General features: G+C 47.1%; 2 protein-coding genes across 5 annotated transcripts in view; one reads left to right on the top strand and one right to left on the bottom strand.

Annotated features, from left to right (window-relative positions):
- Nucleotides 1-700: 700 nt before the first annotated feature.
- On the top strand, nucleotides 701-16,684 carry LOC120062303 (F-box/WD repeat-containing protein 11). 4 transcript variants are annotated; one of them, XM_039012161.1, is made up of 13 exons: nucleotides 701-835; nucleotides 7,569-7,640; nucleotides 10,183-10,399; nucleotides 10,539-10,725; nucleotides 10,820-10,910; nucleotides 11,310-11,447; nucleotides 11,826-11,944; nucleotides 13,161-13,410; nucleotides 13,583-13,701; nucleotides 15,071-15,181; nucleotides 15,291-15,369; nucleotides 15,448-15,612; nucleotides 15,679-16,684. In XM_039012161.1, the coding sequence occupies exons 1-12, from the start codon at nucleotides 797-799 to the stop codon at nucleotides 15,607-15,609; spliced, it is 1,584 nt and encodes a 527-aa protein (XP_038868089.1). In that variant the 5' UTR covers nucleotides 701-796; the 3' UTR covers nucleotides 15,610-15,612; nucleotides 15,679-16,684. The 4 variants fall into 4 exon arrangements, with proteins under 4 accessions (XP_038868089.1, XP_038868090.1, XP_038868092.1 ...); XM_039012163.1 differs by having other exon boundaries at nucleotides 812-835; nucleotides 10,188-10,399; XM_039012162.1 differs by lacking the exon at nucleotides 7,569-7,640.
- A 3,761-nt stretch (nucleotides 16,685-20,445) lies between these two features.
- LOC120061898 (fibroblast growth factor 18-like) overlaps nucleotides 20,446-26,370 on the bottom strand; it is a 19,330-nt gene continuing 13,405 nt past the window's right edge. The window contains exons 4-5 of the mRNA XM_039011675.1: nucleotides 20,926-21,032; nucleotides 20,446-20,715 (exon numbers count right to left, since the gene is read on the bottom strand). Of these exons, the coding sequence (XP_038867603.1) occupies nucleotides 20,446-20,715; nucleotides 20,926-21,032 (377 nt within the window). The remainder of the gene's footprint in view (nucleotides 20,716-20,925; nucleotides 21,033-26,370) is intronic.

Genomic DNA, 26,370 nt, shown 5'->3' with positions numbered 1-26,370 from the left:
TGCTACGTGGCCGAACGGTTTCTACTGAACGACAAGTGTTCTAAAAACGTTGAACAGACTTTGAGGTACGTTTGCTCCGGTTTGGTAGGTGTGGAGAGCGTTCTTGGTGGGTTTCAATTCATCCCGCCAGGTCGCCAGTGTAGGCGTATTTTGTTTCCGCTGAAAATTGAATCAATTCGATTTGGAAGCGGGCTGGCTCCCGGGCATGAGCCAGGTGTCCTGTTCAAAACAAAAGTGACGTAATTAAGCACATGTAGTAATGACTACGATTATGCGTTTCCCATGCAAAAGGGTAAATGCTGCCTTGACAAAATGATCGAGCGGTGCAGATTACTGTTCGATTTGAGAATGGTGCGCCTCCCTCTCAGCTTTCGCCCGATGACGTGACGGGCCAGGTGCCCCGCGGCTCAGCATAATCGAATCTTCCCATTATACCTCAGTGATGCTAGGTGTGGCTGACAGCGTTCCCCAATCCACAACCAACCCATCTCCGTTTTTCAACTGGTTGTTCAGTACAGCACCGTTTCTGTTCAATTGAACGTCAAAACGTACTGAACGCAGCCCGGGGAAAGCCGTGATAGCACGACAAGCCAATCATTATGGGGCTAATGCACGCCTCTTTAGCTTAGCTCGGCCAATCAGAGTGTCTGATTTTGAAGGGAGTGCCCCATCCCCCACTAAACACAGCCCTGCCAAGCTGTAGTTTTGGAAGTTTAATGACGTCTCTGCATTTGCAGGCCGCCGACGCAGGGTTGGGTTTCTATTTTCACAGCCGAGATTCGGGGGGAACAACAACATGGAGCCGGAGATGGAGGACAACACGTTGGAATTAATGGTAAGCTTTGGTGAGATTAGGTCCCCGGGGTTGCTATTGGGCTCGAAAAGGAACCGTGGAGCCTTGAATCGAAGGCTGGCGGGGTACCAATTCGAACCGACGGTCAGGAGAGGTGGAGGAAAAATGAGGGAGGGCCTGAAAGAGCGATGTTTTTCCTTGAGTATACTGGTCCAGCGATTGACTAGGTCATCGACACCTAACTATCTTTCAAATTGACAGGACAGTCCCTTCCCTTTGCAGTGGACAATTTGAATCATTAACATGTAAAATAGTCGAAAGGTTACTTAAAGTCGTCCGCTGAAGAAAGCCAAGATTTTCGGTGTAGCGTTTCACTGCAGTGACGCTGCGCCACACGGCCCAGTGTGTCATAGTTAGTTAGCTAACTAGTTAGCCTGTTAGCTATGGACTCAACATACATGACTAGCTATAAAAATGTATATTAAGATCATATAAACAGAATGAAGCGTGTTGCCCCCACCCCTCTTCAATGTCGATATGTTATTGTAACTAGTGTGCGTGTTTGTTTATAAAGCTGCGTAGAAGGAAGTGGGCATCAACATTAACTAGTTAGAAAGAGGTATTTAAATTGTTAACTCCATTACTAACGTAGTTGGGCACCCTGACATTGTGTTGTGATTCATTAATCATTTCAATTTACTTGACACTCAGTAGTTTCATTTTGACAGCTACATAAATGCCAGCTGTCTAAGTTAGTTAGCTATTGATGTTGTATTTGGTTTTTCATCTTGTCATCGTTCAATTTACCAAGGTAGCTAACGTAAGTTCGCAGTATTCATTGGTAGCTGATTAGCTAGTTAGCTGAACTAGACACATGATCCGCCCAAAAGACAATATATCATATTTCGGGGGGTTATAGCTGTTTGCCCAGAGTTCTAGTTTGTTAGTGGTTGGTCTGACATCATTTTTGATAGAGGACGTCAGCTAATTGCCAGTCTTGACAGGCAAATGTGAGAGTTAGCTAGAAGCTGTAAACAGAGTTTATAGCTACAGTAAGGGGGATACCTATTCAGTTGTACAACTGACTGCGTTCCACTGAAATGTCTTGCCTAAGCCTGATATTTACAGTAAAAGGGTCTGATCAAAAAGTAACGGATTTGGTTCCAGCCAGCAGAGAAAGTGAAATTCCACAGAAGAAGACTGTCTCCTCACACAACAGCAAGGATGGCATTACTTTCATGATGAATCAGAAATGAGTAATACTCTCAAGTGATTCACCTGTAACTAACTAATGAATCTGTCAGGACTTGAGTTTTTATTTTCCTATTTAGGTAAACGTCACACCCCTCTCTAAAACACAACTACTTTAAAATGAGCCCTGCAAGTAACTACATTGAACTTGAGCTAGGATATGTTTCTGTTCTATTTACCCTCAGGCCTACCCAGGACCCAGGAGTAGCCTTTCACCGATATAGGCCATATTATATGGCCTACTTTCACTGAATTGTTTGGCAATGTACACTCATGTTGGGTTTGTTGTTTTCTGTTTGTGTGTGTGCATTTTGTCCCTATGTAAATCACTAACCACTTCCATAGTGTGAGGATGGCAGAGCAGAGGGCAGGGCATTAACAAAAATCAGAGGGCAGAAAATTGACAAACATGCCTGTTGCCCCTCCCACTCCTCTTCCTATCCCCACCCACTTCATATCTAATAATGCTTTTGTATGTCTAACTATGCCTTGTGTTTGAAAGTGTGTATGTCTTTTTTCGCTCACTGTGCAAATGTGCTTGTAGTTCTAATACTGGTTTTTCCCCTCACTACCCCAAACTCCTCCTCCCTTCTCTTCTCCTCATCCTCAAACACTGGTTTGGTTACACATCTCTCTCCTCAACACCAATCTATTCTTTCCTCTCCTATTCTGTTTGGTCATCATTGTCTTCACTCCTTTTTTTTATTTACGTATTCTTTCCCTCTGACCCTCTTCCTTCTGCTGCGCTCTTATCTATCCTCTTAACCTCATCTCCTTTCCTCCCCTTCATCTCCCTTGTTCCCTCATCTCTCTTTTCCTCTCTCTCATCATCACCCTTTCTCTCCCTCCCTGTCATTCCTGTTTTCTCTCCTTTCATTCCTCTCTCTCTCTCACAGAGCTCTGTGCCTCGCTCTCTCTGGCTGGGCTGCTCCTCGGTGGCAGAGAGTTTGTGTGCACTCAGGTGCCTGCAGAGCATCCCCTCTACCCGGGCTCACAACCAGGTTCTGCTACTCTCTCCTCTTAATTCTGACCGACCTACCTGCTGCCCCACTCTCTCCTCCCTCCTCTTCACCCCCTAACACCACACCACCACGTACTATGTCCTGCATCCTCCCATGGCCCTTTTGCCTTCCTGCCTCTCCCTCCCCCAAAATCTGCTCTTCTCTCAGGCACCTCTCTGGCATCTTCTGCTCCAAGGTAGATCCAGGCCAGCTTCCAAAAGATTGTTTACGTTACACCATAAACTGAACATTGATGATAAACCACTGTGAGCATAATAGGCTAACACGTGAATCACAGGAACAGGCTTCTATCAAGCCTGGCCAAACCTAGCAAGTACTGATTGAAGTGAAAGTTAAGCTTCCAGTAGCTAGGCTGCGTCTCTCCCTCCCTCGCAACTGTCAAGAGGAAGTGTTGCATGTTTTTATTTTTATAAAACAAAAAAATAAAACAAATTCTGTGTTTATTGCACAAGTTCACCTGGTAAAATTTGTTAAATTAATCTGAGTCAGAATAGCGGAGTTGGCTGGGGGGACAATAAGGATAGGCTAACAGAGCATGTTGCCTGGGGAGCAATGCTAGGTTGCCTGGAGGTGTGTAGGACTGGGGGTGTAGTGAGGCTCCGCGGTATGCTTGCCTGGGTGTCACTGGCTGCCTGTCCCTATGGCCTAGGCTTCTCTCTACACCACCGGTCTGTCTGCTTTGTACTGAACTGCTAGTGTCTGCTTCAGCCCTGATTTTGTGTGTGTACCCGTCTGTCTGTCTGTGTACCCGTCTGTCTGTCCGGTTACTATTGGTTTAAAATGGTGGTCACCAACCGGTTGATCACGATCAACTGGTCGATGTCCAAGGCGTTCCCAGTTGATCACCAAACATTATATATATTTTTTGAGTTAGCAGTCCTAGTGCCGGGAACGCCAAGTGTTCCCATTTTGAGCCATTTCATGTATCTGAAGGTAGAACTCCCCTACCCGGCAGGCCCAGAGCGCAAATCAAGTGCCCTTATAGGCCTACCACTGGCCAATCAGATAGCTCAGATAACCATGTCTGAACAGTTTCCTGGAGCCGTAGACTGTAAAAAGAAGCCTGGAACACACAGCAAAGTTGATACTGTGAGATTTCCAAACTTTTTAAAAAGATGGCTAGAGAGAGACTCAATGAATACGGCAAAGAGCTGCTGTTTTTGAGCAAGGTCATGTTTAAGTTATTCAGCACTGTCAAGACTGTTCAATGCCTTTTATAAGCTATAACATGCACGTTCTCCCTACTTCCACTCACGCTACAACCAGCACTGCAGCTGTAATGAATGAGTAAAGCGTAAATGAATGAGTAAAGTGTTCCGATAAGCTTGCATTGTTAATATTAGAGCTAAAGGTCGACCGATTATGATTTTTCAACGCCGATACCGATTATTGGAGGACCCAAAAAAGCCGGTACCGATTAATCGGCCGATTTTTGCAAAAATGTATTTGTAATAATGACAATTACAACAATACTGAATGAACACTTATTTTAACTTAATATAATACATCAATAAAATCTATTTAGCCTCAAATAAATAATGAAACATGTTCAATTTGGTTTAAATAATGCAAAAACAAAGTGTTGGAGAAGAAAGTAAAAGTGCAATATTTGCCTTGTAAGAAAGCTAATGTTTAAGTTCCTTGCTCAGAACATGAGAACATATGAAAGCTGGTGGTTCCTTTTAACATGAGTCTTCAATATTCCCAGGTAAGAAGTTTTAGGTTGTAGTTATTATAGGAATTATAGGACTATTTCTCTCTCTACGATTTGTATTTCATATACCTTTGACTATTGGATGTTCTTATAGGCACTTTAGTATTGCCAGTGTAAAAGTATAGCTTCCGTCCCGCTCCTCGCTTCTATCTGTGCTCGAACTAGGAACACATCGACAACAGCCACCCTCGAAGCAGCGTTACCCATGCAGAGCAAGGGGAACAACTACTCCAAGTCTCAGAGCGAGTGACATTTGAAACGCTATTAGCGCGCGCCCCGCTAACTAGCTAGCCATTTCACATCGGTTACACCAGCCTAATCTCGAGAGTTGATAGACTTGAAGTCATAAACAGCGCAATAGCTGCTGGCAAACGCACAAAAGTGCTGTTTGAATGAATGCTTACGAGCCTGCTGGTGCCTACCATCGCTCAGTCAGACTGCTCTATCAAATCATAGACTTAATTATAACATAACACACAGAAATACGAGCCTTTGGTCATTAAAATGGTCGAATCAGGAAACTATCATTTCGAAAACAAAACGTTTATTCTTTCAGTGAAATACAGAACCGTTCCGTATTTTATCTAACGGATGGCATCCCTAAGTCTAAATATTGCTGTTACATTGCACAACCTTCAATGTTATGTCAAATTATGTACAATTCTGGCAAATTAATTATGGCCTTTGTTAGGAATAAATGGACTTCACACAGTTCGCAATGAGCCAGGCGGCCCAAGCTGCTGCATATACCGTGACTGCTTGCACGGAACGCAAGAGAAGTGACACAATTTCCCTAATTATAAGAAATTCATGTTAGTAGGCAATATTAACTAAATATGCAGGTTTAAAAATATATACTTGTGTATTGATTTTAAAGAAAGGCATTGATGTTTATGGTTAGGTACATTGGTGCAACGACAGTGCTTTTTTCGCAAATGCGCTTGTTAAATCATCACCCGTTTGTCGAAGTAGGCTGTGATTCAATGAGAAATTAACAGACACCGCATCGATTATATGCAACGCAGGACAAGCTAGATAAACTAGTAATATCATCAACCATGTGTAGTTTGCTAGTGTTTATGTTAAGATTGATTGTTTTTTTTATAAGATAAGTTTAATGCTAGATAGCAACTTCTTGCTGCCCTCACGTAACAGGTAGTCAGCCTGCCACGCAGGCTCCTCGTGGAGTGCAATGTAATGCAGGTGGTTAGAGCGTTGGACTAGTAACCGAAAGGTTGCAAAAACGAATCCCCGAGCTGACAAGGTAAAAATCTGTCATTCTGCCCCTGAACAAGGCAGTTAACCCACTGTTCCTAGGCTGTTATTGAAAATAAGAATTTGTTCTTAATAACTGACTGGCCTAGTTAAATAAAGGTGTCCAAAAATACCAATTACCGATTGTTATGAAAACTTGAAATCGGCCCTAATTAATTGGCCATTCTGATTAATCGGTTGACCTCTAATTAGCGCCTTGTCTTTTTTTAATATCGAGGAATATTTCACTTTTTCTGATCATAGGAGTAACATGAACTGGTGCATGAGACAGAAATAATGCAGTGCAACTTGATTTTTGCGATCAGCTGGAAGACTGCATCGCCTTTTCTCAGTGGAGGGACAGTGGCTCTGGTAAGGCAGCCTAACCACTGCTCTCTCCCTCCCCTCAGACTGACCATCAGATGCAGGTCATCAGTCCAGTAAAAAAAAAAAGTGAATTATTATGCTCACTTGGCTGTACCTCAAGTAACACAACAAATTATTAACTTTTTACATTTCAAAATGTTCTGAGAAGAACAACATTGGCAGGGCCATTCAAGCAGTGATAATGTATTGGGCCTATGGCCTACTGCACAAACCTCATTGTTACAGAACCTATTTTAATTGGTTAATGTTGCATAGGCATTACCTTTTGTACGTCTTTTTTCTTCATGTAAAATAAAAATCTTCCATCTTGACTCACAAAGAGGTTGGTGACCACTAGTCTAAAACGATACAGTGCAACATCAGGTTGATTTTTGCAGATGAGGTAGTACGTCTATCCTCTGAAGAAATACCTTCTATGGTTGTCTTCTACTGACATCCATACACACCTGGACAGGGCTCTCAATAGTCTGACTGGTTCAGATGAAGTGTGTGTAAGGGACACGGACATATTGTAAACCTGCACTGTCATTTCTCCATACAGAACACGTCAGTCATGTTGTCGTCTCTCCATACAGAACACGTCAGTCATGTTGTCGTCTCTCCATACAGAACACGTCAGTCATGTCGTCTCTCCATACAGAACACGTCAGTCATGTTGTCGTCTCTCCATACAGAACACGTCAGTCATGTTGTCGTCTCTCCATACAGAACACGTCAGTCATGTTGTCGTCTCTCCATACAGAACACGTCAGTCATGTTGTCGTCTCTCCATACAGAACACGTCAGTCATGTTGTCGTCTCTCCATACAGAACACGTCAGTCATGTCGTCTCTCCATACAGAACACGTCAGTCATGGAGTCGTCTCTCCATACAGAACACGTCAGTCATGTTGTCGTCTCTCCATACAGAACACGTCAGTCATGTTGTCGTCTCTCCATACAGAACACGTCAGTCATGTTGTCGTCTCTCCATACAGAACACGTCAGTCATGTTGTCGTCTCTCCATACAGAACACGTCAGTCATGTTGTCGTCTCTCCATACAGAACACGTCAGTCATGTTGTCGTCTCTCCATACAGAACACGTCAGTCATGTTGTCGTCTCTCCATACAGAACACGTCAGTCATGTTGTCGTCTCTCCATACAGAACACGTCAGTCATGGAGTCCCAGAACCACGTAGACGACCTCTCTCCAAAGAAAACCACAATTCTCACCAAGGTGTGTGTAGGTGGATTATGAGTGTATGTCATCTATGTAATGTGTCTTAGAGATTTAAATTATAAAATATAATAATCGTCCTTGAAAAACACTTAAGTTATGACAATGGGAAATTAGATTTTAGTGGGAAGGGAACTCATAGTGTGTGTGTGAGGGATGTGCGTCTTTCCTATTCAAGACGATTGGATCCGTATGTAGAGACATGGTCTACTATACAGGAACGATACGTTTTAGTTTGAAACGATTCGGTTTGACTATAGAACGATACTATTTGATGCATTAGTATTTGTTGCGTAAACATACATTTTCCGTTTTTAAAATTAAAATCTACTGCAGATTGAGCTCATGAGCTGGGCCTCTGCTGAATCTGTCTGAGCTGACTTTTGTGTGTACACTATCTAATCAAAAGTATTTGGACACCCCTTTTCAAATTTGTGGATTCAGCTGTTTCAGCCACACCCCTTACTGACAGGTGTATAAAATTGAGCTCCCTGCCATGCATAGACAAACATTGGCAGTAGAATAGCCTTGCTGAAGAACTGTGACATTAAACGTGGCACCATCATAGGATGCCACCTTTCCAACAAGTCAGTTTGTCATATTTCTGCCCTGCTGAACTGCCCCAGTCAACTGTAAGTGCTGTTATTGCGAAGTGGAAACATCTAGGAGCAACAACGGCTCAGCCGAGAAGTGGTAGGCCACACAAGCTCACAACGGGACCGCTGAAGCGAGTAAAAATCTTCTGTCCTCCATTGCAACACTCACTACCGAGTTCCAAACTGCCTCTGAAAGCAACATCAGCACAAGAACTGTTCGTCTGGAGCTTCATGAAATGGGTTTCCATGGCCAAGCAGCTGCACACAAGCCCAAGATCACCATGCGCAATGCCAAGCGTCGGCTGGAGTGGTGTAAAGCTTGCTACCATTGGACTCTGGAGCAGTGGAACATTTTCTTTGAAGTGATGAATCACGCTAAACCATCTGGCAGTCCGACGGACTAATCTTGGTTTGGCAGATGCCAGGAGAATGTGCCAACTGTAAAGTTTGGTAAAGGTGGAATAATGGTCGGAGGCTGTTTTTCATGGTTCTGACTAGGCCCCTTAGTTCCTGTGAAGGGGTATCTTAATGCTACAGAATACAATGACATTCTAGACGATTCTGTGCTTCCAACTTTGTGGCAACAGTTTGGGAAGGCCCTTTCCTGTTTCAGCATGACACTGCCCCTGTGGACAAAGCGAGGACCATACAGAAATAGTTTGTCAAGATTGTTGTGTAAGAACCTGACTGTCCTACAAAGAACCCTGACCTCAACCCCACCGAACACCTTTAGTATGAATAGGAATGCCGACTGCGAGCCAGGACTAATCCCCCAACATCAGTGCCCGACCTCCCAGATGCTCTTGTGGCTGAATGGAAGCAAGTCCCTGCAGCAATGTTCCAACATCTAGTGGAAAGCCTTCCCAGAAGAGTGGAGGCTGTTGTAGCAACCTCAGCCGGTTCCACCGTGTTTTTTAAAAATTGTTCCCCTCAATCAGGGACTGATTTAGACTTGGGACACCAGGTGGGTGCAATTAATTTATCAGGTAGAACATAAAACCAGCAGCCTCTGAACCTCGTAGGTTAAGAGTTGAATACCCCTGCTGTGAACTATGTAGGCAGCTGATCAGAGCCATCTACCGACCCACTACCACTGTCCGATTAGAACCATACGGGACACTAGGCATCTACCGACCCACTACCACTGTCCGATTAGAACCATACGGGACGCTAGGCATCTACCGACCGACTACTACTGTCAAATTAGAGCTACTGACCCACTACCACTGTCCGATTAGAACCATACGGGACACTAGGCATCTACCGACCCACTACTGTCAAATTAGAGCCATACGGGACACTAGGCATCTACCGACCCACTACTGTCAAATTAGAGCCATACGGGACACTAGGCATCTACCGACCCACTACCACTGTCAGATTAGAGCCATACGGGACACTAGGAATCTACCACTGTCAGATTAGAGCCATAAGGGACACTAGGAATCTACTGACCCACTACTACTGTCAAATTCGAGCCATACGGGACACTAGGCATCTACCGACCCACTGTCAGGTGCAGATGTGTAAGATCTGGAGCAGGTCGTCTACCTCGCGGGTTTCAGCGCGCGAAGCTGTGCTCAGTTTGACGAGGCTACTGATTTTGACTGGGGTTGTTTAGCATGCAAAAAGACTTGCAGATAACTGACTTAACACAGTTCCATGCAGTGCTACACTGATGGAGAGGACGCATCGGTTGTCACAAAAGATTAGGTATTTTCAGAAAGTAGAAAATGTAAAACGAGGAACAACAAAAAATGTGAACCAGCAATTCCTAAAGTTTGAATTGATTTTCTGACCGACTGATACTACATTTGATTGGTTTGGTGTCCGCTTACCAATGCACTTGTTTTAAACAATTGAATCGGGGAGCGACGCGTATCAGGGAGTCATTTCATCCCGTGTGTTTGTGTGTGTCAGTAACCCCTCTGTCCTCTCCCTGTCAGTTTAGTAATGGTCCTGTAATGACAGGCTCTCGTAAGCGTCCGTCAGAGGGGAACTGTGACAAGGAGCAGTGCATCGCCCTGTTTGACCAGTGGTCTGAGACTGACCAGGTGGAGTTTGTAGAACACCTCATCTCCCATATGTGCCACTACCAACACGGCCACATCAACACCTACCTCAAACCCATGCTTCAACGTGACTTCATCACAGCACTGCCAGGTAACACACACACACGTTCAGATTCTCCAACAAACACACACCACTGACTTCTGAACTCTCACACACTCATCCACACACATTCAGGTCTTCTCCCACTCTGACTCTCACTTGCACCTCCTTTCTCCCTCCCTCTCTCTAGCCCAGGGGCTGGACCACATAGCAGAGAACATTCTGTCGTTCCTGGACGCGCAGTCTTTGTGCTCGGCAGAGCTGGTGTGTAAGGAGTGGCAGAGGGTGATCTCAGAGGGCATGCTCTGGAAGAAACTCATAGAACGCATGGTGCGCACAGACCCCCTCTGGAAAGGCCTGTCCGAGAGGCACCAGTGGTGAGCGCGCACACACTCAAACAATTTCACTTGACTTCTTTTGAATTCTGAAATTTGAGTTCTCATTGGCTTATTGTTCTGTCCGTCATCGAAGGGAGAAGTATCTGTTCAAGAACCGAACGACAGAAGTCCCGCCGAACTCCTACTACCACTCCCTCTACCCCAAGATCATCCAGGACATAGAGGTAAGACAGTAGCTCTGTCCACAAACAAACCCTAGCCCTTTTTGGTTTCATAGGGCTCTGGTGTAAAGTAGGGTACTCTAGAGGGAATGCCATTTGGAAGTGTTTTGTGTACCTATAGACCTTGAAAGGCTGATTCATCTTGATGGAAAAGATCTTTTCCTCTCTCACCTTGTTGTTCTCCCCATCAGTCTCCATCTCTTGTTTTTCCTCGCTCACATATCCACTCCTTTCTCTCTTCTCTACCTGCCCTGTTGTCTTCTTGTGTATCCCTTCTCTCTCTCTCTCTCTCTCTCCCCCACTCCCTGTGAACCCCCCCTCCCCTTTTCTCCTCTCCTCCTTCTCCACCCCGTCTCTGCTCCCTCTCTCCCCCCTCTCCTCTTTCTCCCTCTTTCTGTGTAGACGATTGAGGCTAACTGGCGGTGTGGCAGACACAACCTACAGAGGATCCAGTGTCGGTCAGAGAACAGTAAAGGAGTCTATTGCCTCCAGTACGACGACGATAAGATCATCAGTGGCCTTAGAGACAACTCCATAAAGGTATGTGTGTGTGCCTATCTTTTTGACAGGGCAAGATGGATGAATCATCATGGTATTACAGACTACCTTTGAAGTGAAACAGCAGCTTGTCTTTCTCCCAGAGAACAGACATGAATTAAAATATGAATTAAAATATGAATGGAGTAATTGTTCCACTCATCTGTCCTGGAGGGAGAAAGGGAGGGGCGTGAGGATTTGTCTTGTTGTTTTAGAGGGGGGGGCTGTCTGACTGAGGTACCCAGGAAAAGGCTAGCCTGCCCAGCTCCAGAGCTGCAGTACAAAGAGATGCCTCCACGTTGCAGGGAAATGGAGCATGGTCAATACTCTGAGACCAGCTCATTCTTACCCTGACCCAAATCTCCTGCTCTCTGTGTGTAGATCTGGGACAAGCAGTCTCTGGAGTGTCTGAAGATTCTGACAGGTCATACAGGCTCTGTGCTGTGTCTGCAGTATGATGAGAGGGTCATAGTCACTGGCTCCTCCGACTCTACTGTCAGGTATGACCCAGCCGTCGTCATATACGCACACTTAAGCTTCGTCCGAATGGCACCTATTCACTCTGTAGTGCACTAGTTTTGACCAGGACCCATAGGTTTCTGGTCAAAAGTAGTTCACTACCGTATATGGAGAATACAGTGGCATTTTGGGACACCTATATGACACCTCCACACCTTTCTAACTGCGATGTGACTTCTTCACCGTCAGCTCCATGGAAATACACATAGAATCCCTACATTAGCATCCTAGAAACGTGACTAAAAAGTCAGGATAGCCAACCGTGTCGGTGTGCATCCGTCTCCACATCGCTCTGCTTTACCCCATTCCTTTAGCCATCTGTGATCTGTCTTCAATCACTGTCCCAAATGGCAGCTTATTCCCTATGAAGTGCAGGGCCCATAAGGATCTGGTCTTAAGTAATGCACTATGTAGGGAATAGCGTACCATTTGGGACGCGATCACACTCTGTGTCACGGTTAGTTTCAACTGTCACACTAGCCAGCCCTCTGAGTCAAACATGGAGAGACTTCTGGTTGCACTCTGCCTTGAGGTTTTGCTATATGTCTGAAACCTTCCTCACGTATTTCTAGCTAGTGTTACGCTGCGCTATCCACCATCTGTGAATGCCAGTCTCTCTCTACCACACTTATTACAGTCTGTGCAATTGTCTGTAGACACACACTGATTGTAGGCCTTGCCTGAAGAGAGCTTTTTCAATTAAATCGTCAACAGTTGCCACCCTCCAGGGTAGGTCTATCTTTGACAGTGTAAAAATTGTGACTGTTGAGTGATCGTCAAGATGGTTAGCTAACATTTTCACAATGCTCAACATGAGGCAAGACTGTGTGTGCCAACACATGGCTGCCTGCTGCATACGGACACTCAACCTTCACACACTCATTACTTCACTCTCCCTTAGAGGTATCCAAGGAAAATGTGACTTCACTTCCTTAGCAACGGCTTGACGGGGACTTGTTTCCAGTGTGTGTTCTGAGTGCGTGTTTGATCCTCTCTCCCTGGCGAGCAGTGGAACTCAATAAAAACGTTTTAATGGCTGGTCCCGTGTGTGTGTTGACTGGGACTCGGTGTTTTCACCAATACGTCTCTTTCGCTCTCCATCTCTTTTCCTTTCCCTCTTTCCCCCCCTCTCCCTATTATATCCTTCTCTCTCCATCCCTCTTGCCCTTGACTCTCTCTCCTCCCCCGTCCGTGCAGGGTGTGGGACGTGACGTCAGGTGAAGTACTGAACACTCTAATCCATCACAACGAGGCGGTGCTCCACCTGCGCTTCTGTAACGGTCTGATGGTGACGTGTTCCAAGGACCGCTCCATCGCCGTGTGGGACATGGCCTCGCCCACCGACATCAGCCTCCGGCGCGTCCTCGTGGGGCACCGAGCCGCCGTCAACGTGGTCGACTTCGACGACAAATACATTGTGTCGGCATCTGGAGACCGCACCATTAAGGTGTGAGGGGAGAATGGTGTGATTACATCAATCTTGGTATATAGAATATGGGGCTTCTGTGTATGTTTGTGCACATTGAGTATTTCAATGTCTCTACTGTAGTGGATATTGGTGTTTCATGTTCATTTTGATGTGGGGTATCATATCGGAGTGTCTCTGCTGCCCCCTGCAGGTGTGGAGCACCAGTACGTGTGAGTTTGTGCGCACGCTAAACGGACACAAGCGAGGCATCGCCTGCCTGCAGTACAGAGACAGACTAGTGGTCAGCGGCTCCTCAGACAACACCATACGGTAAGAGAGTGTGTTTTCTAGTTTCACTAGGTTTACGGGGTGTTGTGGGACGTGTGTCTGAGTAAAATGTCTGTCGGTCATGAGAAAGGGTTCGCACAAGGTGCTTGGAAGTGCTTAAATCCAGGTACTGGAATACCTTGAAAATCAGACATTTTCTCAAGTTGGTTCTTGAAGAACAGATAATGATCAAATATTTTGGAGTAATGTATTGATCTTGCAAATTAATTTCCAGGCAGACTGCAGTTTTATTTCCTCACGTGTTTCACATTCTGGTTTCCAGGCGAGCTCGCTCATTCCACCCACACTGCCACTCAGCCAGGCAGCTACAGAACTGATTGATTAGGCGCTGCCAAACGTCACATCGATAGCTAAAATGCTGGGCAATTGTATATTCAATGCTACCTTTTGTGCGCATGGAAAAGGTCTAGGATCTTTTATTTCAGCTCATGAAACATGGACCAACACTTTTTATATGTTGCGTTTTTATATATTTGTTCATTATAGTTTACCCACCTTTTTTACCACATGACTCGACCCAACCAACCCACACCGTGTAAGGTGTAAAAAAATGCGTCGGACTTTAGCATTATGAGCATGGGTGAATCAGCACTGGAGAGCCACACGACGGCGGATCCCCGGAGAGCCACACGACGGCGGATCCCCGGAGAGCCACACGACGGCGGATCCCCGGAGAGCCACACGACGGCGGATCCCCGGAGAGCCACACGACGGCGGATCCCCGGAGAGCCACACGACGGCGGATCTTGTGCTGGCGCCATTTCTACATTGTGACTCTTTCCCTTCAACCTCCAGAGCTTTTTTTGCTGATCGCCTCATTCACGGGACGCCTGCGATATTCTGCTTCATCAAGCAGCAGGCGCCCTCCTGCCGTTCTGGTGGCCGTTCACGTGCAGTTTTCCCTCACAGCCCACCTGACCGGAGACACTAAAGCTGCCAGTCAGAAGCAAGGGGCTTTTTCGTAGCTATTAAGTAGTAGCTTCCCAAGGCCCAATAAACACAGTCATTAAGCTGGAATGGTTGAGTAATGTGAATAGGACATGTGTGTTCACCAGAGTCCCAAAACTCTGCTCATCACTACTACAATTACATCATCAATACTGACTTACCACTCATGTATGTAGTGAAACAATGTATTATTGACTACAACTTTCAAGTAGTAATGAATACGAAGTTTGTTTTGTTTAAATTGAGGTTGAAAGACTGCCATTCTGGTGGCGACTAGAAACAACTGCATAATATCAACTATTACATATTGATGGTCCTTGAAAATTAATCTCAGTGTGAGGAAGAAGTACTTGAATTTGACTGTATGAACCCTGATGAACTGTAATGTCAATGTGTGCTCCAGGTTATGGGATATTGAGTGTGGAGCGTGTTTGCGGGTGTTGGAGGGTCATGAGGAACTGGTCCGCTGCATTCGCTTCGACAACAAGAGGATCGTCAGTGGTGCCTACGACGGGTGAGACACACACACAGCAAAACAGTATACTGATTGATCGTTGTCTTCTTCCAACAAAAGCGCACACACACACACACTGCTGTTCTGACCTTGTCTCCTTTCTCTGCAGTAAGATAAAGGTGTGGGATCTGCAAGCTGCTCTGGATCCACGAGCCCCAGCCAGCACCTTGTGCCTGCGCACACTGGTGGTGAGTTTCTGTGTGTGTGTGTCTCTCTGTCAAGGTGTTTGAGGTGATTGTCATGGTATTATATGCGTCTGTTTTCAGGAGCACTCGGGACGTGTGTTCCGGCTGCAGTTTGATGAGTTTCAGATCATCAGCAGTTCCCATGACGACACCATCCTCATCTGGGACTTCTTGAATGTGTCGACCAATGGCCAGTCAGAGGGCCGGTCCCCCTCACGGACCTACACCTACATCTCCAGATAGCAGGTAAAACACACACACACACTGGCTGAAACTCTGGCTTGTAGTTGCTGACCTGTCGCTGTCCTGCAGGTGGCACCATCCACTGCAGCTAGTCCTGGAGGAGCTGATATCGGATTGGCTGATGGAGTGTGTTGCAGAGGTGCTCAACTCGTCTTCTTCCTCATCCTTTTGTCAGTACCCCTGTTCTGACAAGGACTCTCCCACCCTTGAAAAACATACACACTGCAACGTTTCGCACTGTAGAATGCACACACACACACCTGCACGTTCATATTCTATCACTGGCTTATGTTCCCCAATCTACAGTAACCCACCAACAGTGGACTAGACATATCTTACTCCTTACCTTAGTAAATCCCTTCAGAAGTCCTACCTTAAGCTCTAGTTCTTCAGTTCCCAACCCTGCCTAGACACACACGGATGGACAGAGAATGACCTTGGCGCTGCAGAGTGGGAGAGAGAGACTCTTGAACTCAGCTCTGAGAGAAGGTGGATGAACTATGGAGTGAGAAGCAGGGAGGGAGGAATAAAGACCCCTCCCTCTCACTCCATCTCTCCTGGTTCTTTTGCTTCTTCTGCCTGGAATGAACACTTGTTCGGGACATACACTCAAGTGTTTGTGTGCGCGTGTGTATGGTGTGTGTGTGGAGACTTGGAAAATGCGGTGAAGAGACTGGGCTTGTCGCCATGGAAACAGACGTGCATGTTGTGGTTGCTGGGGATACAGCGTCCTGGCAACACCTTTTTGTTCTTTTTGACTCTTACATTCTTACTGTTTTTTATTATTTTGTAATTTTATTTGATATTTTGTTCTTATTAAAATCATACTAAGCCATTGTAGTTCTCTTTATCTCTCTCTCTCCTTCTCATTCACTGTTCTATTGTTACATTTCCTCTCCATCTCTCTGATCATCTGTGCTTGCTTTAGTTATGAGAGAATCTGGAACTCTGGGCTCAGTTTAGCTGTAAACTGAGTTGTCTTGTCAAAAAATGTGTTGTATATTAAAATGATTTTTTTTAAAGAAATTCTGACATTGTGAATAAAGTACTTGGCAGTGGTGGTGCGTTGAGCCAACTAGAGTGTGAGTGTGTGTTACATCAGTGAGAGTGTACCCAGATGTTAGTCTGTGTCCTTAATGACCATTTCAACTTCATTGCAGATAGTTATGGTGAATGTGTGCTCTTCTGAACTTTGCCAGGAGGTGGTGCTCTAACCCCAGTTTATCACTGAGCGTGCCATGGTGAAACACTAGTCATAACCATGTAGTTACTCTTATCGAGTCCAACTGGTTCTAATACACTACCCACTCTTATGAACAGGAGAAAGAACCCTGTAGGAAACGTGTCATTTTCCTTAAAGACATATGTGGTTTCCCTTAGCAACAGTACTGGAGATGGGAGTACGGTTTTGATATACATGGAACCTGCAGTGGCTGCTGGGATAATGATCTTGTTCCAGGTTGTACTGTAGTTTCAAATGCCAGAGTTCAAACTACAACCTGCAGAGCTTGGCTGTGTCCCAAATGACACCCTGGTCAAAAGTAGTGCTTTTAATATAGGGATCCATTTGGGACACATGCCTTCTCCTATTCATGATTGGGGTAGCTGAGACTCTGGGTAGAGTTAGAGAGCATCTGTACTGTAGAAACTGGCTCCATACCGGTAGCTGTTATCCTTCACCATCGGATGGGGGGATTCAACTTGTTATTGGAAGTCTTGTGGAGAGTGTGTGAGCGAAAAGCAGAGGGTTCCTGTTGTGGGAAATGATACTGTGTTTAGTATAGCACTGAGGTAGAATTACTGGTGTCGTCTGGATGTGTGTGGTGTGGATGTGTGAGACTGTTTAGAGTATGGGTGTGTGTGCTTCCTCTGGGTCTGTGGGATTTTGGCCCATCAGTTCTGCAGCTCTCGGGTCACTGCTCTGTTCTCACGCACATATTTGGCATTCTTTCCCTGACATGATTACCATACACCTTCCAGTCTGGAATGGCTCTGTGGAATATTTCCATAATTCCAAGTGGAACTGCAGCGACTTTCCAGAACCCCCCACTATTCAGATTCCTTCCTCTGCTGCGCCTTCCTCGGAATCCTCGGGTACAGCCCTTTCCCCCCTGAGTAAGCTGTTTGTATCTGCCGACGTGATTGGGTCACTTGGCAGGGATGTTTCTTCAATGACCTCCCGCCAGAGAGGGGTGCGGGATGGGGGAGTGTGTAAGAGAAGGGCTGCATCTCAATAGTTCAAAGTTGATTGCTCCCTTTCCTTTATTCCTTTCCTTCATCGTCTCAGATATGAAAGAACAGAACAGGTGTAATTAACTGGCCAGTAGGCTTCCGCCATATTGCTTAGTTCCACCTGTCCTGTTTTTACAGATCAGTGCAGATGAAGGAAAAGGAGGACTAGTTATAAAAGCAGGTATGGCCAAAAAGCAACTGGAGACACTCCACTACAAGAACGTAGTAAATCATGGATCTCGTGGCAAGATGCAAATGAAAAGCTTGACAGAGGAGAGTGAGGTGGAGTGCCTTTGTGGACACCCTACACTCCCGATGGGGCCAAGAGGATTAAGTCAACTATATATTTATTGTGACTGGTGACTCAATCATATCGAAATGCCATGGGAGAATTTTGTGTTGGGATGGTGGCTGAGGGTTGTGTGGTGGTTAAGGGGGATGGTTGGTGTCAGGTGTATAGGCCCATGTCAGTGGGTTGAGAGGTAGAATGACAAATAGGATACTACCGCTTTGCAGAAGCCTACCCTATCAGTTATTTTCGACAAAGATCAGTAGTCATGGATATAAGTACAGTACAAGACCCACAATTTCCAAGAAAGGAAGCATAGCAGCCCAACGGAAACCTGGGGAAGAACTGTGGAAAAGGAGATGAAGGACTGTGACCTGTCATGGAAAAGAATCCGCAACATGGCAGAAGATCAGCAGCAGTCGCTCTCTCTCGTGGAAGCCTTATGTTCTATGATGATGATGATATTGAAGGGTTGTTTACCTGTGTATAGATGGTCTACGACACAGGAGACATGTTTCTCTAACGTTTACTGACTTTAGAATGACTTCTGCAAACAGAGCTGAAATAAATAAATGAAAATAATTTTATAATAATAATAACAATTATAGTGACAATCATAGTAAGATTGCTTATTTCGTTTTTTTTGTCATCTTTATATATATAACTTTTAATAAATTGTTCCCTTTAATATTTTGTGTATGAGACTTTGGTGCTTTACTGAATGTCCTGGTAGCAGCATTCTGTATCCATGGTATCGCACAGGAGCGTCATCCCCTGGGTCGTTTCTATAGCAACGCTAATATGAAGAGAAGGCACCCTCGCCCCATGCACCCGTCATCACCCTCTGGTCCTATAAGAAGAGAGAATTCTGTCCTGGGGTTGGGACTTGGGGAGTTGATATGTTGCTGGTCTCCAGTTGTCTTTGGTGGTCGTTCGAGTTTGTTTATTTTTGGTGCAGCTTGGTTTGTACATTCTGGTTCTTAAAGCTTCAGTCCCTTTAGTGAGTTGTTGGGGGAGGTTATACAGGGCTAATCTAGTCACTCTGCAGATTCCCCCCAAACAGCTTCACAAATGGTCTTTGGTGCCCTTACACTGACACATACACTCACACAATATACATACATTCATTCACACAGATTCTCCTCGCCAGGGGGGTGAGACAGAGAGAAGTGCGTCCAAAGCAGTCCATCCATTCCACCACGGTGCCATTCTGGCCTGTTCTGTTCTGTGGCTTGATCTCCACTCCACTGACTTCCTGTGTTCCTCTTCCTGTTTCCTGTTTCCTGTTTGTCCACCTGTTGCTCCACTGTTTCTCTCATGGTGCCACTGTCCCATAGACCTCCAGTCTGTCCCCCCCGTCTGTCCCCCTCTCTGTCAGTCTGTCCGTCTGTCCTTCCTTCTGTCTGTCTCTCGTCTCGCTGTCTTTCGGTCCATCAATGGCGATCATCCAGTCCTGGACAGTGTTGGATAGCTGCTCTGGTCCAAGTCTGTGAAAAAGGTTGGGGCTATTGCAGTGTCGCTAGCTTAGCTACATTTTAACCTTCAAACAGAGTTTAAGGAGTTTAAACACACTGAAGTCATTCTTGTTTTATCAGAGCAATCACATTTACCTTAACGCAGAGATGCGTGCTAAACCAGCCAAGTGACCAGTTTTCGTATGTTTGTTCTAAAGCAGAGCTTAACTGGCCACTGCTAAGGGACAGTGCAATAGCACCGTTCTGTTCAAGCGTGGGGGTTGGAGGGAAACGAGGCCTACATAAGGTGGAAAGCCTGGGCGTCAGTTTAGCTACCTTTCAGGGGCCTTGTCATAGCTTCTGGGCCTTCCTCGACGGGCTAGTAGCAGGGCTATAGGCTTGTTCTATTTTGTTAGTACTTTCATTTGATTATTTTATGATGTGAAGCACTTTGTTACTTGTATTGAAAAGCGCTTTACAAATAAAGTTATTATTAGTGGCCTTCAGTCAATGGATGGAAATAATGAAGCCTGGGGCAGTGACAGCTAGTAGGGACAAGTGTCAAGTTAGTGGGTGTACTGTGGTACTAGCCCAGTTAGTAGGCCTACCAGCCAGGGTCTGGAGGAGAGTACATGTTGTCCCAGTAGGTGGGGTCAGGTGGTAAGGAGTGTTTGTGTAGCACTGGTCCATTATCTATTAGCTTCAGGAACAGGTGCAGTGGATGTTAGCCGGGTCCAATTGCGCTAATTAGCCACTTATCATGTATTAAAGTCCAGAGGAAGGGTCAATGTTATCCCATTAGTGGTTAGTGGATAAACAGGTACAGGCAATGGGCAGTAGATGGATGCTAGCCGTTATCTGCTAGCGGGTCCCAGGGGCACGGACCCTCTTACTCCTCTTGTTGACCGTTGTGAAGCGGAAGGGCGTGGTTTCGGGGTACTCCCCGGGTGGGAAGCGCTTCATAAAGTGGACGTCCTGCTGGTTGGGCAGCGTGTGGGGGCCGCGGCGAGGGCGCCCCCGCTTGGTGAAGCCCACGTACCAGCCGGCGTATCGCGCCGACATTAGTGCGGTGTAGTGGTTCTCCAGAACCTTTTCTACAAACACGCAGTCTTCACTTTTATTACTGGCCTTCTGAGAGAACAGAGAAACGACCACAGACAGTCACACAGGAGGAGAAAGGAGAAGTAGGTCAGCAATCCATGGAATTTATTAAATCTAAACTAAAAGGAATGCTCAGGAATGCTTCAAAACAGTACTTTTTCAGTATGTTGTTGTGATTCATGCCAGAAGCCTATGATGCTGTAATTGTTTGAGAACATGAGAGATCAGAATAGGTCTCACCTTTCCCACCAGCTTGCCGCGGCGGTTCATGCACAGGTAGAAGTTGGTCTCTTTGCCGCGGATTCTCACCTGGCTACCAAAGGTGTCAGCCTCCACTACAAGCTGGGCTTGTGAAGGGACAGACAGAGGGACAGACAGACGTTAGAGCCACAGACAGATAGACAGAGGGACAGAGACAGACAGAGGAACACAGACAGACAGACAGACAGAGGGGCAGACAGATGTTAGAGCCACTGTCTGACTGACAGGCAGACAGCCAGACAGTCAGACAGAACAACAGATATAGCCTACATTAAACTAACAGATAAATGACAGACAGATGTCAAAGCGAGAACAGAAAGAGCGATAGACATACATTTGGGTGAGCAGATGGTTGGTTGTCAGATAAGCCTGTTTACAAGAGACTGGTCAACACAAATGGGGCTTGTAAAAAAAGATCCAAGCAGACATAAGGACAGCCCGACACAGAGCAAGGTGTGAGGTTGTGGTGTAGTGTGAGGTTGTGGTGTGATGTGGTGTGAGGTTGTGGTGTGAAGTGGTGTGATTATGTGGTGTGGTGTGGTGTGAGTGTGTGGTGTGGTGTGGTGTGAATGTGTGGTGTGGTGTGAATGTGTGGTGTGGTGTGGTGTGAGTAGGTGGTGTGAATGTGTGGTGTGGTGTGGTGTGAGTAGGTGGTGTGAATGTGTGGTGTGATGTGAGTGTGTGGTGTGGTGTGGTGTGAGTGTAAGTGTGTGGTGTGGTGTGTGAGTGTGTGGTGTGGTGTGGTGTGAATGTGTGGTGTGGTGTGAGTGTGTGGGTAGTGTGTGGTGTGGTGTGAGTGTGTGGTGTGGTGTGAGTGTGTGGTGTGAGTGTGTGGTGTGAGTGTGTGGTGTGGTGTGAATGTGTGGTGTGAATGTGTGGTGTGAGTGTGGTGTGGTGTGGTGTGAGTGTGTGGTGTGGTGTGAATGTGTGGTGTGAATGTGTGGTGTGATGTGAGTGTGTGGTGTGAGTGTGTGGTGTGTGGTTTGGTGGAAGTGTGTGGTGTGAATGTGTGGTGTGAGTGTGTGGTGTGGTGTGAGTGTGTGGTGTGATGTGAGTGTGTGGGTAGTGTGTGGTGTGAGTGTGTGGTGTGGTGTGAGTGTGTGGTGTGAGTGTGTGGTGTGAGTGTGTGGTGTGGTGTGAATGTGTGGTGTGAGTGTGGTGTGGTGTGGTGTGGTGTGGTGTGAATGTGTGGTGTGAATGTGTGGTGTGAATGTGTGGTGTGATGTGAGTGTGTGGTGTGAGTGTGTGGTGTGTGGTTTGGTGGAAGTGTGTGGTGTGAATGTGTGGTGTGAGTGTGTGGTGTGGTGTGAGTGTGTGGTGTGGTGTGATGTGAGTGTGTGGTGTGAGTGTGGTGTGGTGTGAATGTGTGGTGTGATGTGAGTGTGTGGTGTGAGGTGTGTGGTTCGGTGGAAGTGTGTGGTGTGAATGTGTGGTGTGAATGTGTGGTGTGAGTGTGTGGTGTGGTGTGAGTGTGTGGTGTGGTGTGATGTGAGTGTGTGGTGTGAGGGTGTGGTGTGAATGTGTGGTGTGAGTGTGTGGTGTGATGTGATGTGAGTGTGTGGTGTGAGGGTGTGGTGTGAATGTGTGGTGTGAGTGTGTGGTGTGATGTGATGTGAGTGTGTGGTGTGAGTGTGTGGTGTGTGGTTCGGTGGAAGTGTGTGGTGTGAATGTGTGGTGTGAATGTGTGGTGTGGTGTGATGTGAGTGTGTGGTGTGGTGTGAATGTGTGGTGTGAATGTGTGAGTGTGTGGTGTGAGTGTGTGGTGTGTGGTTCGGTGGAAGTGTGTGGTGTGAGTGTGTGGTGTGGTGTGGTGTGAGTGTGTGGTGTGGTGTGATGTGAGTGTGTGGTGTGAGGGTGTGGTGTGAATGTGTGATATGAGTGTGTGGTGTGATGTGAGTAGGTGGTGTGAATGTGTGAGTGTGTGGTGTGAGTGTGTGGTGTGAGTATGTGTGGTGTGGTGTAGTGTAGTGTGGTGTGAGTGTGTGGTGGTGTGGTGTGGTGTGAGTGTGTGGTGTGAATGTATGGTGTGGTGTGAGTGTGTGGTGTGGTGTCAGTGTGTGGTGTGGTGTGAGTGTGTGGTGTGGTGTGAGTAGCTGGTGTAATGTGGTGTGGTGTGAATGTGTGTGGTGAGTGTGTGGTGTGTGGTGGTGTGGTGTGAGTGTAGTGTGAGTGTGTGGTGTGAGTGTGGTGTGGTGTGGTGTGATGTGATGTGAGTGTGTGGTGTGGTGTGATGTGAGTGTGTGGTGTGAGCGTGTGGTGTGAATGTGTGATGTGAGTGTGTGGTGTGATGTGAGTAGGTGGTGTGAATGTGTGAGTGTGTGGTGTGAGTGTGTGGTGTGAGTATGTGGTGTGGTGTAGTGTGAGTGTGGTGTGAGTGTGTGGTGGTGTGGTGTGGTGTGAGTATGTGGTGTGAATGTATGGTGTGGTGTGAGTGTGTGGTGTGGTGTGGTGTCAGTGTGTGGTGTGGTGTGAGTGTGTGGTGTGGTGTGATGTGAGTGTGTGGTGTGAGTGTGGTGTGGTGTGGTGTGAATGTGTGGTGTGAATGTGTGGTGTGATGTGAGTGTGTGGTGTGAGTGTGTGGTGTGTGGTTCGGTGGAAGTGTGTGGTGTGAATGTGTGGTGTGAATGTGTGGTGTGAGTGTGTGGTGTGGTGTGAGTGTGTGGTGTGAGTGTGTGGTGTGATGTGATGTGAGTGTGTGAGGGTGTGGTGTGAATGTGTGGTGTGAGTGTGTGGTGTGATGTGATGTGAGTGTGTGGTGTGAGTGTGTTGTGTGTGGTTCGGTGGAAGTGTGTGGTCTGAATGTGTGGTGTGAATGTGTGGTGTGAGGTGTGGTGTGATGTGAGTGTGTGGTGTGAATGTGTGAGTGTGTGGTGTGAGTGTGTGGTGTGTGGTTCGGTGGAAGTGTGTGGTGTGAGTATGTGGTGTGGTGTGGTGTGAGTGTGTGGTGTGGTGTGATGTGAGTGTGTGGTGTGAGGGTGTGGTGTGAATGTGTGATGTGAGTGTGTGGTGTGATGTGAGTAGGTGGTGTGAGTGTGTGGTGTGAGTGTGTGGTGTGAGTATGTGGTGTGGTGTGGTGTAGTGTAGTGTGGTGTGAGTGTGTGGTGGTGTGGTGTGGTGTGAGTGTGTGGTGTGAATGTATGGTGTGGAGTGTGTGTGTGGTGTGGTGTCAGTTTGTGGTGTGGTGTGAGTGTGTGGTGTGGTGTGAGTGTGTGGTGTGAGGTGGTGTGGTGTGAGTGTGGTGTGAGTGTGTGGTGTGAGTGTGGTGTGGTGTGGTGGGATGTGAGTGTGTGGTGTGGTGTGAATGTGTGATGTGAGTGTGTAGTGTGATGTGAGTAGGTGGTGTGAATGTGTGAGTGTGTGGTGTGAGTATGTGGTGTGGTGTGGTGTAGTGTAGTGTGGTGTGAGTGTGTGGTGGTGTGGTGTGGTGTGAGTGTGTGATGTGAATGTATGGTGTGGTGTGAGTGTGTGGTGTGGTGTCAGTGTGTGGTGTGGTGTGAGTGTGTGGTGTGGTGTGAGTAGGTGGTGTAATGTGGTGTGGTGTGAATGTGTGTGGTGTGTGGTGGTGTGGTGTGAGTGTGGTGTGAGTGTGTGGTGTGAGTGTGGTGTGGTGTGGTGTGGTGTGGTGTGGTGTGGTGTGAGTGTGTGGTGTGGTGTGAATGTGTGGTGTGGTGTGAGAATGTGGTGTGGTGTGTGGTTCGGTGTAAGTGTGTGGTGTGAATGTGTGGTGTGAGTGTGTGGTGTGGTGTGAGTGTGTGGTGTGGTGTAGTGTGGTGTGGTGTGAGTGTGTGGTGTGAGTGTGTAGTGTGGTGTGGTGTGTAGTGTGTGTGTGGTGTGGTGTGGTGTGAGTGTGTGGTGTGGTGTAGTGTGGTGTGGTGTGAGTGTGTGGTGTGGTGTGGTGTGAATGTGTGGTGTGGTGTGAGTGTGTGGTGTGTGTTCATCATTCCATTGTGAAGCTGATTCAGTGTGTAATATAGTCCTTCTCTCTTGTAATAACACTGCCCTGACTTTAGAGAGTGTGTGTGCCTGTTTAAAAAATGAATCCCTAAAATGGTTCCTACATGACCTTAGTCAACAAAGGGGTCACAAGAAATCAATAATCTTCTTTCTCCCTGTCCCTCTCTCCCCCTCCACATGTTACACCTTCACCCCTCCCTTCCTCTCTCTCCCCCTCTAAATGTTTACACCTTCACCCCTCCCCTCCCCTCCTCTCTCTCCCCCTCTACATGTTTACACCTTCACCCCTCCCCTCCCCTCCTCTCTCTCCCCCTCTACATGTTTACACCTTCACCCCTCCCCTTCTTTCCTCTCTCTCCCCCTCTACATGTTTACACCTTCACCCCTCCCCTCCTCTCCTCTCTCTCCCCCTCCACATGTTTACACCTTCACCCCTCCTCTCTCTCCCCCTCTACATGTTTACACCTTCACCCCTCCCCTCCCCTCCTCTCTCTCCCCCTCTACATGTTTACACCTTCACCCCTCCCCTCCCCTCCTCTCTCTCCCCCTCTACATGTTTACACCTTCACCCCTCCCCTCCCCTCCTCTCTCTCCCCCTCTACATGTTTACACCTTCACCCCTCCCCTCCTCTCTCTCCCCCTCTACATGTTTACACCTACACCCCTCCCCTCCTCTCTCTCCCCCTCTACATGTTTACACCTTCACCCCTCCCCTCCTCTCCTCTCTTTCCCCCTCTACATGTTTACACCTTCACCCCTCCCCTCCTCTCCTCTCTCTCCCCCTCCACATGTTTACACCTTCACCCCTCCTCTCTCTCCCCCACTACATGTTTACACCTTCACCCCTCCCCTCCTCTCCTCTCTCTCCCCCTCCACATGTTTACACCTTCACCCCTCCCCTCCTCTCCTCTCTCTCCCCCTCCACATGTTTACACCTTCACCCCTCCCCTCCTCTCCTCTCTCTCCCCCTCCACATGTTTACACCTTCACCCCTCTTCTCTCTCCCCCACTACATGTTTACACCTTCACCCCTCCTCTCTCTCCCCCTCTACATGTTTACACCTTCACCCCTCCCCTCCTCTCTCTCCCCCTCTACATGTTTACACCTTCACCCCTCCCCTCCTCTCCTCTCTCTCCCCCTCTACATGTTTACACCTTCACCCCTCCCCTCCTCTCTCTCCCCCTCTACATGTTTACACCTTCACCCCTCCTCTCCTCTCTCTCCCCCTCTACATGTTTACACCTTCACCCCTCCCCTCCTCTCCTCTCTCTCCCCCTCCACATGTTTACACCTTCACCCCTCCTCTCTCTCCCCCTCTACATGTTTACACCTTCACCCCTCCCCTCTCTCCCCCTCTACATGTTTACACCTTCACCCCTCCTCTCTCTCCCCCACTACATGTTTACACCTTCTCCCCTCCTCTCTCTCCCCCTCTACATGTTTACACCTTCACCCCTCCCCTCCTCTCT

Source organism: Salvelinus namaycush, chromosome 17 (genome assembly GCF_016432855.1).
Source record: "Salvelinus namaycush isolate Seneca chromosome 17, SaNama_1.0, whole genome shotgun sequence".
Classification (NCBI taxonomy): Eukaryota; Metazoa; Chordata; class Actinopteri; order Salmoniformes; family Salmonidae; genus Salvelinus; species Salvelinus namaycush.
Note: the sequence above shows the minus strand (reverse complement) of the source record. Positions and strands in the feature narration are given on the sequence as shown.

What these genes read in the sequence shown, in the direction of transcription:
- LOC120062303 (XM_039012161.1), top strand. Translation starts at nt 797, where the DNA reads ATGGAGCCGGAGATGGAGGACAACACGTTGGAATTAATG. An exon ending in TTAGAGACAACTCCATAAAG is followed by an intron (nt 11,448 to 11,825) that starts GTATGTGTGTGT and finishes CTCTGTGTGTAG; the next exon opens with ATCTGGGACAAGCAGTCTCT. An exon ending in GTCAGTGGTGCCTACGACGG is followed by an intron (nt 15,182 to 15,290) that starts GTGAGACACACA and finishes CTTTCTCTGCAG; the next exon opens with TAAGATAAAGGTGTGGGATC.